Source organism: Rousettus aegyptiacus, unplaced genomic scaffold, assembly GCF_014176215.1.
Source record: "Rousettus aegyptiacus isolate mRouAeg1 unplaced genomic scaffold, mRouAeg1.p scaffold_m13_p_8, whole genome shotgun sequence".
NCBI classification, from domain to species: domain Eukaryota; kingdom Metazoa; phylum Chordata; class Mammalia; order Chiroptera; family Pteropodidae; genus Rousettus; species Rousettus aegyptiacus.
In genome coordinates this window covers 1,751,332-1,766,041 of record NW_023416311.1, presented here as the reverse complement: position 1 = coordinate 1,766,041, position 14,710 = coordinate 1,751,332, and the positions used below count along the sequence as shown (strand labels likewise).

Here is a 14,710-nt window from a genome sequence, read left to right as displayed (position 1 = left end):
CCCCGAGCCAAGGACCAAGACTGTCCTTCCAGCTGCAGAAGCAACTCTGTCCCCCGCTCCTGAAGGATGGGGGGTAAGCCGAGTCCGCTCTGCTGTCCTGCGATCACTCGGGGGGGGGGGGGGCTGCTCACGCGATACATTTTCTTTTATTCCATCCCGGCCCCAAAGCCCAGAGCAACTTGAAACGGGGAGAGCCAACACCTTCCGCCAAAAAAAAAAAAAAAGGAATTTTTGAAAAGCTTGACCGCTAACTCCACAGCCACCCATCCGGCTGACACCCAGAGAAATGGAGACATCTGGAAAAAGTATTTAAAAATTGACTTAACGTTGAGCCATGTTAAATGTTTTAATTTCCAAGCAATGAAATGCCCAGCGAAACATCAATTAGTCCCAGCAACCAGGCAGGGATATTGGCCTCGCTGAGGGATCCATTTGTTTCAGCTCTGCTAAACGCGTGAGCAGGAGAAATCCAGTGCGGGCTGAGGGGGAATTAAGGCGGGAAGGAAGGTGCCAGGCCCTGGGATGGTGCCTTTGCCGGCACACACCTCTCTGGAGAAAGGGCAGAAGCTCGCGTGAGGTCCCGGTGCCCTTGACAGACCCTCCTCCCCCTCCCCACTGTGCCCCCCACAGCAGTTTGCATCTTCAAGCTGGAAAACGAGAGAGGCTGGAATGGGACAGGGGACGTCTCCCTGCTGAGGACACCAGCCAGCTTACGAGCGTGTGAGATCGTTTTTAATAATTACTCTTCTTCGAGGTGCCTTTGCAGTGTCAAGGCCCCTGGTCGCGGGCCTTAGGGGGTGGGGGCTCTGGGTCGAGGCCTCCGGCCAGCAGCCTGGGCGCCGGGGGGCGATGCACGCAAGCCCCTCACCGCAGAAGCTGGAGCATGAGAACCGGCAGGGAGCAGCCCAGCCAAAGACCCCCGGACGCGGAGACTCCTGGAAGGGAACACAGGAGAGAGTCCACTGGGGAGACTCCGCAGCCCGCGGGGGCCACACACCCAGCCCTGGGAACCATCCTCCCGCCCCCCCTTCGACCTCAGGGAACCTCGCTGCACTGTGGCTTAACCAGGAACTATGACCCCCAGCAGGCGGTGGGGAGTGGTGAGAATTAAATGAAGCTTTGAACTGGGCAGTAGCAGAGCTGCTCTCACCAAGGAGTCCCCTGGGGAGGGAGCTAAGCCCTGCAGGCTCCAGTTCCACTTCTGGGGGAGGGGGGGGTCCAGTGATGCTTTTAAGCATCACTCCCAGGTGACATGAGTAAGGAAGCAAGTTTAGGAAACCAGAGATTAGGAACCTGACCCGCGGGAAGGGCTCGTCCTCTGTCAGCCCCGCTCAGGCCTGCGGGGTCAACGGAAGGAGAAGGGTGGCTAGGATCGTGCCTGGCTGAGGACACCTTTTTAAAGGGTCCTCGCCACCTTCCATCTGCTGGATGGAGGGAAGTCCGTGCCCATCAAAATGACAGATGCTCACAGCCGCCGGCCTGGCCACCCACTCCAAGCGTGTGTCCTGCAGCAACTTGAACGGGTGCTAAGTATGCAAGGTCATTCACGGCTGTGCTGTTTGTTATGGTAGAAAGAGAGAGACAGAGAGGAAGGAAGGAAAGAAGGAAGGAAGGAAGGAAGGAAGGAAGGAAGGAAGGAAGGAAGGAAGGAAGGAAAGAGAGAGAGAGAGGAAGGAAGGAAGGAAGGAAGGAAGGAAGGAAGGAAGGAAGGAAGAGGAAGGAAGGAAGGAAGGAAAGAAAGAAAGAAAGGAAAGGAAGGAAGGAAAGGAAGGAAGAGAGAGAGAGAGAGAGAGAGAGAGAGAAGAAAGAAAGAAAGAAAGAAAGATAGATAGACAGACAAGTGGACTGTCTGCCTACGAAGACCTAGGGAAACAAAGTTGTGGCGTGGCCAGAAAACCAGCAATGGCACAGCTCCCGACTACAGATATGGAATTGTCCCCAAGGCAGTGAAAAAAGCGAGCCACAGACTGAGCGTATAATGAGCTTTTGTGCAAGCGCAGAGATAATCTCGACAATATGCATAGAATACCTCTGGACCCATAGGCAAGAGGCTGGTGACAATGGCTGCTCCGCGGGAAGGAAACGAGGGGACGGGGGACAAAGGGAAATGTCGCTGCATTCCTTTCCAGACCTCACAGATTTTGAACCCTGTGCATTATCTACTGTACTATGCACAACACACAGAAAACACGATAACATTTAAAAATAATGTCTAAGAGTACACACATACCAGTTCATCAATAAAGAATTTTAAAATGACAATACATCGGACACAGCTCCAGCTGCAAGTGCCACCTCTGGCCACTTGTGGCAGGAACCCCGCCTGCCCCCCGCCCCCCAATCACCAGCCCCAGGAGAAGTCGGAAAGGGACTGGAGGTTTTGGTTCAATGCCAAGTTCTCTCGGGGGGCTCCCTGGGACCTGCTCATGCAGTTCCCCGTCCCTGGGCCACCCCCCACCTCTGAGCCCATCTTCTCCCCAGCCCAGGTGGACCCCTAGACATCACTGTCCTGAGGAGGTCTCCCTGGCCACACAGGCTCCCCACAAGCGGGCTCCCCACAAGCCTAGGTCGGCTCGCTGCCTCTCCTGCGTGTTCCCTCGGTGCCTGGGCCGTCACCGTCACCAGCACCTGCCTGGGCCGTCACCAGCACCTGTCAGCACGTGCCCCGCCCCCCGCGGCCCCCACGCTCAGTGAGGACCCGGGACTTGTTCACAACTGTCCCCCACGTGTTAGTCCAGAGATGGTGCTCACGGATTGCAGGAGTCACGGCGAAGGGGGAGCGTGAGCGGGAAGGAGCGGGGCGAGGGAGGCAAGGCGGGAAAGGCGGGCCAGGCCGCCCGCCCACCCGCCCGCACGGCCTGTCTCTGCTCAGCCCGTGGTCACCGTCACCTCCCTCGCTTCCTTCCTTCCTCCGCTGGCCTTACAGACGTGAAATCATCCTGCTCACTCCCCAGGAGCCGTGAAATTGTCCTGCTCACTCCCCAGGAATCGCAGCCCCTGCGCGGGGCTGGCACGGGGCGGGCGCCCCACACGTGGTGCTGGGACCGGGTAACTAAGACTGCATGGCCGGGCGGGGTCAGGCGAACCGGGGCTGATTCGAGGGGTTCCGGGGGGTCCACCCCACCACCGGCTTTTAAGAGCTCCCCCTCCCCGGGGGGCTTTCAAGTGCAGCCAGAGGTGACAGTCATTTGCATACGTTTGGTAAAGATGTTGGATTTTTCTCTGAAGGTGGGATCTCGCATCAGGGTCAAGAGCCGCCCAGCGGGCGGGACCCAGGGCGGGGCGGGAGGGCCCGGGCAGGGGCGGGGCCTCGCGGGGGGCGGGGCCTAGCTGGGGCGGAGCATCGGGGCGGGGCCTCGCGGGCTGGGGGGCTCGCGGGGCGGGGCCGCCCGGCTCACCTGGCGGAGCCCGCGCCAAGGGCGTCCGCGGGGGTCGCGCGCTCAGCGCTGCGTCCTGCCAGGCGCGGGGCTTGTCGCCATCTAGCGCCCGCTGGAGGCTTTGCAACTGCCACACGCCGAGCTGCCGGCGCTGGGCTGGGGTCACCGCCGCGGCGTTCTCCGGGCCCAGGGCGGCGATCTGCTCCGCCGACAGCTCCTGCAGCGGGGAAAGGGGTCAGCACCCTCAGGGGGGCCGCTCCGCGGGCTCCCCAAACCTCGGCCGGCTGCCCTGGGGCCGCACGACTTTGCCATACTCATGTACCACCTGTCTCCTCTTAAGGGTCTCCCTTAAAATCGCATCACTCCGCTCCCAAAATCAATTTGCTTTTCAAACGGAAATTTCCAAAAATGGAAAACCAGACTCACTTGCCATAACCAATCATTAAATATAAGCCAAAAGAAATAAAAACAGCATTGCAGAATTCTAGATAGATTTGCAAGCCAACAACGTCTGAACCCGAGACCTTAAAAATAGAGGGGACTTAAAAAGTGTTACAGAGGGTGTTAAGGACATCTTAGCTCCCGGCCGAGGCTTCCTCCTTGGAATAATTGGTATCTGAGGAGAGTTGAAAAGGAGGCATAATAGAAAGAAAGAAATTAGGAAGGGAGGAAGGAAGGAAGGAAGGAAGGAAGGAAGGAAGGAAGGAAGGAAGGGAGAGAGGAAGGAAGAGAAAGCAAACTATGACTTGCTCACTGTGACTTAATGTCATTTAAGGCCATGCCAGGTCCCTCCCCAAAGCTCCAGTCCCACCCCCACCCCCACCCCAGGACCACCAATGTGTAGGGGAAAACCTCGAAGGCCGCAGACCCGAATCTGTGTCCCAGCTCTGCCGCCTGCGAGCTGCGTGGCCTTGGGCAGGTAGGTCACAGCCCCTCTGGGCCGGGAGGCTAGTCGTGCACAGCACAGACAACTCTCCTGCGCGGACTCTGACGCCAACACCGCGGGGCCGCGGCCTGTGAGCGGCGGAGGAGGGAGAACGCGGGGTTTATCAAGGGCGTCTGCCGCGGACGCTGGAAGTGGGTGACGCCGCCGTGGGCACTTTGAGGACCCTGGACAAGAGGTTTTCTGAAGTCACTCCAGCTCAGGGGACTTAGCGCCTGGTCCCACTGGGTCTGCAGCGCCAAGGGGCGGCAGGATCTGCATTTGCAGAGGGGGTCTATGGTCATCCTGCTTGCTTGTTTTCTAAGAACCCCAAAGACTCTAAGAAAGGGAGTCATGCTTCCTCATCCTTTCCCTCCTCCCTCACCCTCGTCTTTCTGTCCAGGGAGATGCTTTCGTAGGACCCGTCCTCCCTTGCTCAGAACCCTTCCCTGCCCCCACCTCCAGGATGCAGCTCAGGCTCCTGAATGTGTGTGTGGTGGGGTGCTTCAAGCTCTCGGCCGGGCCCACTTCTCTGGCCATCTCCCCACCCTTCACCTCCACAATGACCACCCGCGACAGCAGCCCCCAGAGGCAGCACCTCTGCCATGCCCCTCCTCCTGCCCGGAACACTGTTCTTCCCTACCTGCCCTGCTACCCTGTGGTGTGAGGTCCACCTCCTTCCCGTCACCATACACACACACACACACACACAGGGAGAGAGAGAGCAAGAGGGCGAGCAAGAGAGAGAGAGAGAGCAAGAGAGAGAAAGAGAGAGAGCGCGCGAGAGAGAGAGCGAGAGAGAGAGCGAGAGAGAGAGCGTAGGTGCTCTCCTGGCTTACAGCTTACATCCACCATTAACAGAGTCTGTATTATAAAAATTATCTATTTTTCCAATGTTGCTGACTCACCACCCACAGGCCAGATTGAATCTCCAGGCCTGCTACACTGTTTTAAAAAACAAATTCGAAGTGGTTGCCAACATTTAATTATCAGGAGATTTCACAGCGAAAATGCAGATGCCTGACTTCTTAAAAGAAAGAAAGGAAAGAAAAAGGGGCAGCGGGGAGAAGACCTACTAACCCTGGGCCCACGTCGTCGCACGGCATTAATATGCCAGAGCAGAGAAGCGGCGCCCCCACCCAGACAGGCTCCCTGATTCCCAGCCCTCTGAGGGCACTGAGCCCCGCCTCCCCCGTTCCTCCGGCCTGCAGCCCACCACAGTGTAGGAGGTCTGCTAGAATTTATGCAATGGATAACTACCTGAGCAAGGAAGCAGCCACCAACTGCACTCCACATAAGACCAGAAGAAAGTGTCCAGCAACAGGCCAGCACCTGGGACCCCCTAGAGGGTCAGCTCACTGGCCCTGACTCTTTATCCGCCCCCCAAACAGCCCCAAACAGCCGTTGCTCCTTCTCCGTGTGGGGAGCTGTCCAGGGTGCTGACGGGGTTCAGGGTTTGCTCCGTGTCTTGATGCTCCATCGTGGGGGTTTGTCTAGCCTCATTTGTGTGTCTTGTCCAGTCGCGGTGGACAAAAACATGTCCCCAACTTACCCAACACACCAGACCACCAGGGTCACTCCCCATCAGAGCAGACTGTCCCCATTAAATGCTCTGCAGAGCTCGCACGCAGATGGGAAGCAAGGACCTCTCCCTGGGTACCCTGCCTCCCCAACTTCAGGTGGTCCAACCCCAACCTCTCAGTTTCTCCCACAGCAGCTCCTCACCTGTCCTAGTGTGGCTTTCTTCATACTTTTCCTTGAGTCAATGCAAATGTTCTTGCCAGAATGTATTTTAGAAGGCAATGTTATCCAGGTCCACAATCCCTCATTGGCAAGTCTGAAGCCCCCCAAAGGTCTAAAGAGCAAAACGCTTTTCTAAAGTTTAAGATAAACGTATTTACCAGCAAAACCTGACCTGAATTGACATGAGGCCATTTACAGTCTCTGATTCAATTAGTATGACTTGTCACCGATTTCTTCACAAGAATATTAATGTCTATGCTTACACCGTGCTTCTCCAGACACCGCTGAAGGTGTTAAGTCACATGCTGTAAATCCACAGTGTGATCTTTCTAAAACCCAGAAAATTCTGAATCCTGAAATACATCTATCCCGAGGGTCTGGGATAAGGGAATATAAACCCGTCGTAACACTATATATAGAAAACCAGTGCCACATGCGATGAAGGGAAGGCAACCATGAATGTTAATACAATTAAATTTTTTAAGGAAAAAAACTTAAAAAAAAACCTAAAATTATCTTGCGACACATCCATCGTTGGCGTACAGCTTGCTTCTGTCCCTGTCAGCCGAAGCCTGGCTCAAGCCTTGAGGATCCGAGGCCTGTTGCCTGCTTCCCCCCCAACTCCCCCAGCCCCCCATGATCTCAAATTGGGTCAAGCTCCCGTTCTGCGAGGAACCGAAAACCTACTTTGAATATCTCGTCCGGAAGGCACCTGATGGCTGATGGCTGGAAATACGGCATCAAATCTTTGTCGAGCATTCGAAGCTCTTCCTTAGTTAATCCGGCTGGGGACCAAAAGGAATTGGGAGGGTTTAGTTCAGGCCAGAGAGGCTCTGCGTGTCGCATTAACGGTGCCGCATGACGCCCAGCCTGGGTGACTCGAGCACGCCTCGTTCCTTAGGAAAAGGCCCAAAAATCACCCTGGGAATCAAGTTCTGTAACTACTCAGGAAAAAAAGAAGAAAAAATGTGGGTCACGGTAGCCCTGATCGGTCTCCAGATGGTGCAGAAACCTGTTTGGGAGCCCAGCCCCCACATTCCAAACCACGTCAGTGTGTACATAAGCACCAGGAGACCGTGTTCTAAAAGCAGATTAGCGGGCCCCGCCGTCTGCAGCTCCACAGCTGAAATCAGGGTTCTGCTGGAGCCCCACAGATGCTTGCCACATGTGGCCAAAGGCTCTTTTATTTATTTTTCTTTTCCCAGGTTTAAGGATGGAAAGGCATGCCCCAGGTGCCTCTTACCTGCGATGGTTCCGAGCTCCTGCAAGACAGAGCTGGACCACTCGGCGGGATTCCCAAACACAGCCTCTGCCTTCTTCTTAAACTCAGCTAAGACGTCGGTGCTACAGACCAGAGTCCCGATTCTGGCCACCACCGCCCTAGGCAAGAAGGAAGGATATTGTGTGATTCTGGAAGACTCACCAGCCAAAAAAGGGGTGTGCAAGGTGGGTACACTCGGCTTCAACGCAAGGCCCAGAGAACCCCACTCTCTTCGTCAGCCCAGAAAGGCAGCCTACCATCCAGAAGAGGAGAGGATCTCGCTGAATGAATGACCCATCGGTCAACCCTTTGTCATTGTGCACGCTAGTGTTTGGGTTACCTGAATTCTGAGACCCTTATAAGTGAGATTTCCGTGGCGTTCATGGCACACAGGGTTGCTCCGAGTCCTACTAAGTGGAAACTCTTCAGATCCTGGATGCGGGAGCCCGAATCCTCCAGGAATCCTCGTAGGATGGACTTCGCCTGTAAGAATGAGGAAGGGTCGGAGGTGAACTCTCCAGGCCAGACCCCGAGGCCTCAGGGGATAATGCGCAGCAGCCTCCTGTCTGACCCTCCACCCCACTTGTCCGGACGCAGCAAACCCTCGCAGCCACTGCATCCCGGCTGGCCTCCCATGGGCGCCTCGCCCGCTGAGTCCGTGCCCTGGCCCGTGGCGGCGTCTTCGGGCAATGACGCTCTCGCAGCCTCACGAGCACTGAAGGAGCTGTGTCTGTGTCTCTTGCTTACTCCCTTCAGCCGCTCATGAACTTCTGACAGGCGGGGCGTCTAAGTTCTTCTGCACCAGGATCCAAATCTTAGGTTTGAGAGGGCCGATGCGGGGAGTCCCTGAAATGCTCATACTGTGGCCACCACTGTCCACGACTCTCCTGGACAGCATTCCGAGTTCCAAGCGGGAGTCTATGGCCCGGTCCTGACCTGTCATCTCATAGCCTGGCTTCAGCGATTGCTCTAGATCGGGCGTGTGATCCAGTCACAACCCATCAGGACTACGGCCGGAACGATTCCTCCGGACTGGACCTGGGAAGGATAAACACCCGCATGTGCCAGAACTCACCACGTGGAAAGAGCCTGTCTCGGAACGAAGCCAATGCAAAGGAAGGCAGGGCCACAAAATGGGGAGACAGATTCCTGACCACAGTGTGGAAGCCCCTGGATCCAGCCATCCCTGAACTCCACATCTGAACTTTTCTATGATTCCTTTTCTTGCTCGGGCCACTTTGACTTGGGTTTTCTGCCACTTGTAACGAAATGAACCCTGATATATTTGGCCTACTTATGTCGGACCTGAGGAGGGATCCAAGTCAATCCCCTGGAGATCAGCTGTATAATGATGTCTGGATCCCCCAGTGCTCACGGGGACAGGTGCAAGAGATTACAAGAGGACAGGCTCTCACGAGGCAAAGACGGGGAGCAGACATCCAGGAATGAACGCCTCCTGAAGGGGCGTGAGGGGGACAGGGACACAGTGAATGTCCCATCCTCCTTTAAAAGCAGTCCATCCCCATCACGCGATAAGGACCATCACGGTGTTTGGCAAAGACCGTGAACTGCTGCAATGGCTTTCCACAGGGCTGTCACCTCCCCATCCCTCGGGTCTGTCAAAAGGCCCCCTCTCCAGACGGGACTGCCCGGGTTCCCCCTTCTCGAGCGGTCTCCCGCCCCATGACTTCCGCCAGCACCTTGTCCATTCTCTGCAAACTTTTTTCACCTCGATCGCTCTTTTTTTTTTTTGTCCGTATCCCCAGGGACACACACCGTGCCCCGTTAGTTCACTATAATGTCCCCAGCACCTGGCATAATGCCTGGCACATGATAGAGAGTCAACAAGTACTTTATGAATGAACGAATGAATGAACGAATGAAGGAATGAATGAATGAACGAATGAACAGCTGAGTGACTGATCTACAGAAGTCGTAGGCGATACACACTCCTTTGACAGGGCATCCGATTGTCACCTTCACATGAGGGGCTGGCTTTGGGGAGTCCTCCCATGTTTCTGCAAACCAGACTGGTCGGTGTCTTGGGAAGTCACCTTCAATGATGACAAGGCTCACGGGTTCTACGGGGCGACGTCGGTAAACCGCACTCAGACTTCGATGTCTCCAACGATGCCGATGGCGAGGAATCAGAACACGCATCCGGAATGACGACAGCTAATAGCACTTGCTGAGTGTTCGCCATGTGCCGGCACCCTGCACGGACCCTCTCGTCGAACCCCTGCAACTACCCCGCAAGTGTTACTACTGTCCCGATGTCGCGGATGCGGAAACCGAGGCACAGAGAGGTTAAGAAACGATGCCGAGGTTAAACAGCTCGCACACATTGGTTCTAGCCTGTACTCTTAGGTGGTGAAGATGCTGGGGTTTGGAGAAAAGATGGAAATTCGAGTCAGCTTTTGAACTTTTTCCATTCAGCCTTCCCAATCAGTTTTAGCTAGTCGACTCCCAGCAGTATGTGCTTCCCAGAGCTCAGGTATGCCCGCCAGAAAACGGAAGCACAGAACTACAATCCAAACAAAGTCACTTTGAAGGCACAGTACGAAATTGCCCTTCCCACTAGAACCCGGAGCACGCGAGCTCAGCCTGCCAGGTAATAAGCCAGACTACACTTACGTGAACGGCTGGCCCGATGTCTCTGTGATGGTTCCAAGACCATTAATCCTAGCACTTTTAGGCAACGTTAACCACTGAAAAATGAATGGCTGTACGATTTCAATCTCTGTTCATCCCGCCAGCCTCAAAAACAGGTTCTTTTTCCTTAGGTTGCTTTTTAAGCTGAACTATCTGTTAACGTGGTCCCACCACCTTGGACTATTAACCTGGAAACGTGTGCCTAAGGGTCTGATGGGTTCCGAACGCTGAATGACAGATGCAAATTTGGATTTTCACACCCTCTCCAAACATACTGGCAAATCCCACTGCCTCCGTGGGCATTAAACCTGGTGAGAAAGGGAGGAGATGCTCTAGCTTCTCATTCGGGTATATTTTTCTGTTTTCTCCTACACTGCGAATACGACAGTTTTCATACTGGAAGTGTCACGTGGCACCCTTCAAACCAATCGCAACCAGCTTGAGAGTCACTACAGAAAGTCAGAGTGGAAGGGACCACAGATGACTGTCCAGCCTTCTCATCCGGCACACGAGGCAGAAATTCAACTACCAGAAAGAGGAGGGGGGAGGAGGGGGGTGACGGAGACCGCAAAAATGACTAATTTGCATTGAATGCTACGTACCAGGCCACGGTGAGTGGTGAGTGTTTTATGTGTCCTAACTCCTCGAGGCCACACAGCCAGGACCTCCAGGGGCACAATTCGCACCGTGATCTATTTGAATGGTGCCACTCGGAGTTACGAGACCCTGTCTAACCTCCCTCTCAGCTGAAACAAATCTTGGGGAGAACTTCTTCTTTGGCCCACGAAGGAGCAGTTGACGCAGGGATCACCCGCCCACCGTAAGCAACGAGAAAGCTTTAATTGGTTCAAATTTTGTGGAATAACTATATTCAGACACTGGACAACAAGGAGCACAGGACTGTAACACTGTTAAAAGGAAAGCTAATCAGTTTCCAGGACGTGAAGCAGGAAAGGGGGCCTGAACGAGCCCAGGGGTCTGGCCGAGTCGAGGACACAGAGATCTGGGTTTAGCGAGGCCAGGGCACCTATGATTTGTGGAAAGTGCCAGAGAGGAAGAAATTGCACAGACAGAGAGCTCTGGGCAAAATCTGCAGAGACATTTTCTCGAGTCCGGCTGAGCACTGACCCACACACACAGGAAGCAAAACTCCACGTAAATACCAGATTGGCAGGTGACATCAGAAGGCTGTAGGTGGGACAATTCCTGGAGCCCATGTGGACCTGGACAGAGGTCCCATTCCCACCAGCCAGACAATAGAGGTCTTGAAACACACAAACCATCATTAGGTCACGTCCTCGGGAGAACCACTTCTCAGTAAGGGCGATGAATTACCCACAGAGTAAAGGTCACTCCAGACTCGCCCTAATCAAGCTCAAAGGAAGCTTGAAGGGGTCAGACTGATTTAAAGATAATTTAAACATATGCCGAAACGAAGGCTTACAACTAGATCGAGCGATCAGACGTGGAAAAGCCACAAGGCCCATCAGCATGTAAGTAAATGCGACCCGTAACTAGGAGAAAAATTAGTCAGTAGGAATAGACTCAGAAATGACAGGGACGATGAGATAGTTAAAAGATCCGGCAGCATTGACCTACCTGGCCCGGGGTCCACTCTGTCTGCTGGCTCAGGGAGGCCACGGTGTCGATGGCGCTGAGCCCCAGCTGCCCCAGCTCGCGCTCATTAAAAGCCAGTGCGATGCGGCCCAGTGAGAGGATGTGGTGTTCTCTCCAGTGAGAAGGCGCGTCCCAAACCTTCAGGTGGGAACAAAAAAAAAAAAAAAAAAAGCTAGATTAGGCCGATCGCTACAAACAGTTATTCAAAACAGACATAGGGCAAATCTCTTTCATATATAAAGTTCTTGCAAGTCAATAAGAAAAAGAGGACCACTTTTTCTTTAAAGAAGAGAGACACAGGACATGAACAGAAAATCCACAAAAGAAGAAATAAACACATGAGGAAAAGCTCTGTCTCAGCCATAGTTAAAGTAATGTGTATTAATGACAATCAAAGAATACCGCGTTGGCTGATGATAGTGATAGGGACCAAAAAGAATGACCGTTTACGGTGTTGGAAAGATACGGGCTAAAGGACCCCCTCATCTGTCAATGACAAGGATATAGATCAGCACAGGCTCTTTAGGGGGGAATCTGGCTACACGTAACAAAAGCTTTTAAATAGTTGTGCTCTTTGACCCCAAAATTCCACCTCTGAGAGTTTTGTCTAATAAGGAGGCAAGTACTCAAAGGAATAAATATGTATATGTACCTCGAGGCATTAAAAAAATACAAACAATCTAAAAGTCTAATTAGCTAAATAAACATTAGCCATAAAATGAAATATTATATAGTTATTTTAAATACAGATACAGATTTATATTTCCGATATGAAAAATATGCATTGTATACTGCTGGGCGTGGGCAGAAGTTATTGAAGAGTAGGTAAGTATGACATTACTTTTTGTTCACATATACATGAGTCTACATGAACTCCATGTACGAAATATATTTTACACGCATATGCAGAAGCCTGAGAAGTTTCGGGCAAACATACCAAAATATTAACAATGATTATCTCTGGGCAAAAGAATATGACCGGTTTTCTCCTTTATTATTTTGTGACGTTTCTATGATAAACTTGGATTACTTCAATATAAACCATAGTGACACACATAATTTTAAGAAATTTAATGCCTCAACCCACCAGGGTAACTGTACACTCCACCACTACCCTCAGAGCTAAAACAAGCCCCTCGAAGTCTCCTTTATAAAGATGGCAAACCGCTTCCATTCCTCTTTTCATTCCTTCAGGCTACGTTTTCGGACAAATCGCAACCGACCCTGGGAAAACCTGCTGCAAGCAGCAGCTGGGGGCCTCGGGGCGGAGAGAGAAAAGGCACAACTCCTAGACGCCGTCCCGCAGGAATTCTCACAGGATTTGATTTGCCCAGCGTCCCTGAGATGCCCAGACACAGGCCGCCCCGATCTCCGCCAGCGCCCTGTGCTGTTGGGGGCGCCTGGAAACGCCAGCACGAAAACGCAGGTGAGGACGCCTCCAGCAGGGGGCGCGCTGTGCGCGCACGCGCCGGGGTTTCCTGCGTTGAGTGAGCGCTTCCTCGCGCAGGTGGGCTTTACCTGCACAGCCTTCTCCTTCAAGGCGGTCAGCTGAGGCGGGCCGAACCCCCTGACGGCCCCCAAAAGCTCCACATTCCTGAGGAAGACGTCCTCCCCCATGCAGAGCAGGGCCTCGGGGGCCCAGCAGGCGTTGGCTTCCGCCAACCTGAAGATGTCATCGGAAGAGGGCGCCCCGACTCCCAGGCAACCTGAAGAACGGGGAGGAGCAGAGGGAGGAAATCTCAGGGGGCTGGGGTCTGTCTTGTCACTGGGATGAGGATTCTCCACCGCGTTTGTCAGCGAGAGTGGGGACCCGGGGCCCAGGTTGAATCCCACTCCGCCAAGTCTGCTGATTATCTGTTAACCAACACGTGGCAAATGCCGGCTCTTCCCACGGCCACGTGCACACAATCACGGCTGGACTGCAAACGCAGCAGGAGCGGGTGGTGAGAATGCTGGCCACTTAGCCCCTCTGCGCCTCGGTCCCCTCGTCCGTAAGAGGAGGACACAATGACCTCGGAGACTTCTCGTGAGGACTGTGTTATCACGTGGAGCGCCCAGAACCGTGCCGGGTCCACAGTAAGCGCTCAGCACCTGTCAGCCTTCTTACCGCGTATGCAACCTGCCGCCGCTGCCCTGTGCATTGGAGGCTGCGACCCAGAGTTAAGGGTTCCAGAATAACGCGGAAGGAGCGCCCCTAAGAGTGGGAAGCGGGGCGGAAGGTGTGCCCCCCATAAAAACCACGGAGGAGGGAGGGGGTGGCTCGGCCTTCGCGCCCCAGGAGAGAGGAAGCGCGCCTGCCCCTTGTTCCCTGGGAAAGGGAGGCAACCCGAGGCTCCCTGTCTTACAAGGGACCCTGGACGCCCCTGGTGCTGACGTGCTCACCAGCGCCACCCCCGCCCGGGGCATGTCCCGAGCCCTGTGGCCACCCGCTTCTCACTCAGTCCCCAGTGCCAATTCACGAGACTCCAAGCAAGAGGTGAAACCGGACCTGGTCGAGGGTGCCATGTGAGGTCCTCAAATGTCGCCATCATAACCCACTCGGAGGGGACGGAAGACCCATCCCCCCGGACGCCTCGCTTCTACACGATCTGACGGCGGAGTCAGAGGACCCGAATGAGGCGGCGGGAACTCCGTCTTGGGGTTCAGCAAATATTTGTTAGAGGAGTCAACCCGTTCTCACGGGTTAGCCACAATGAAACCAAGTAGGAACTCTGCGAATCCGTTCACTACTATGAGCACGACAGTAATTAATGCCCGGAACCAACCAAAGAAGCCTGTGACTACGCACTGCCGCAGAGTGTCCCCGCTGGGGCTGGGAAGGCTTGCAGGCACCCACGGGCACGGAGTCAGAGCATTGCAACATGACAACTCGCGGTGAGGGCAGGGGGAGCTAGCGGCAAACCCCACCGGCAGCGGTGGGGACAAATCCAAGAGCCGTCAGGTACTAATGCTGTGACTTTAGCCAAATCTCTTAATCTCTCTCTAAACCTGTTTCCTTTGTCAAGAAAATAAGACAAACCATCGTGCCCTCCTCACGGGACAGAGGTGAGGACCAGACAACCCATGGAGAGATGATCGCCCACGACAAACGTGAACCAGATCGTGACACTTCTTTGCTCCATGTCCCCCTGACACCCC

At 54.2% G+C, this 14,710-nt stretch overlaps 1 protein-coding gene across 1 annotated transcript in view; it reads right to left on the bottom strand.

Moving 5' to 3' along the window:
- Nucleotides 1-337: 337 nt before the first annotated feature.
- OTOA (otoancorin) overlaps nucleotides 338-14,710 on the bottom strand; it is a 46,802-nt gene continuing 32,429 nt past the window's right edge. The window contains exons 23-29 of the mRNA XM_036226186.1: nucleotides 13,091-13,278; nucleotides 11,555-11,710; nucleotides 7,644-7,786; nucleotides 7,286-7,422; nucleotides 6,730-6,827; nucleotides 3,399-3,594; nucleotides 338-935 (exon numbers count right to left, since the gene is read on the bottom strand). Of these exons, the coding sequence (XP_036082079.1) occupies nucleotides 865-935; nucleotides 3,399-3,594; nucleotides 6,730-6,827; nucleotides 7,286-7,422; nucleotides 7,644-7,786; nucleotides 11,555-11,710; nucleotides 13,091-13,278 (989 nt within the window). The 3' untranslated portion in view covers nucleotides 338-864. The remainder of the gene's footprint in view (nucleotides 936-3,398; nucleotides 3,595-6,729; nucleotides 6,828-7,285; nucleotides 7,423-7,643; nucleotides 7,787-11,554; nucleotides 11,711-13,090; nucleotides 13,279-14,710) is intronic.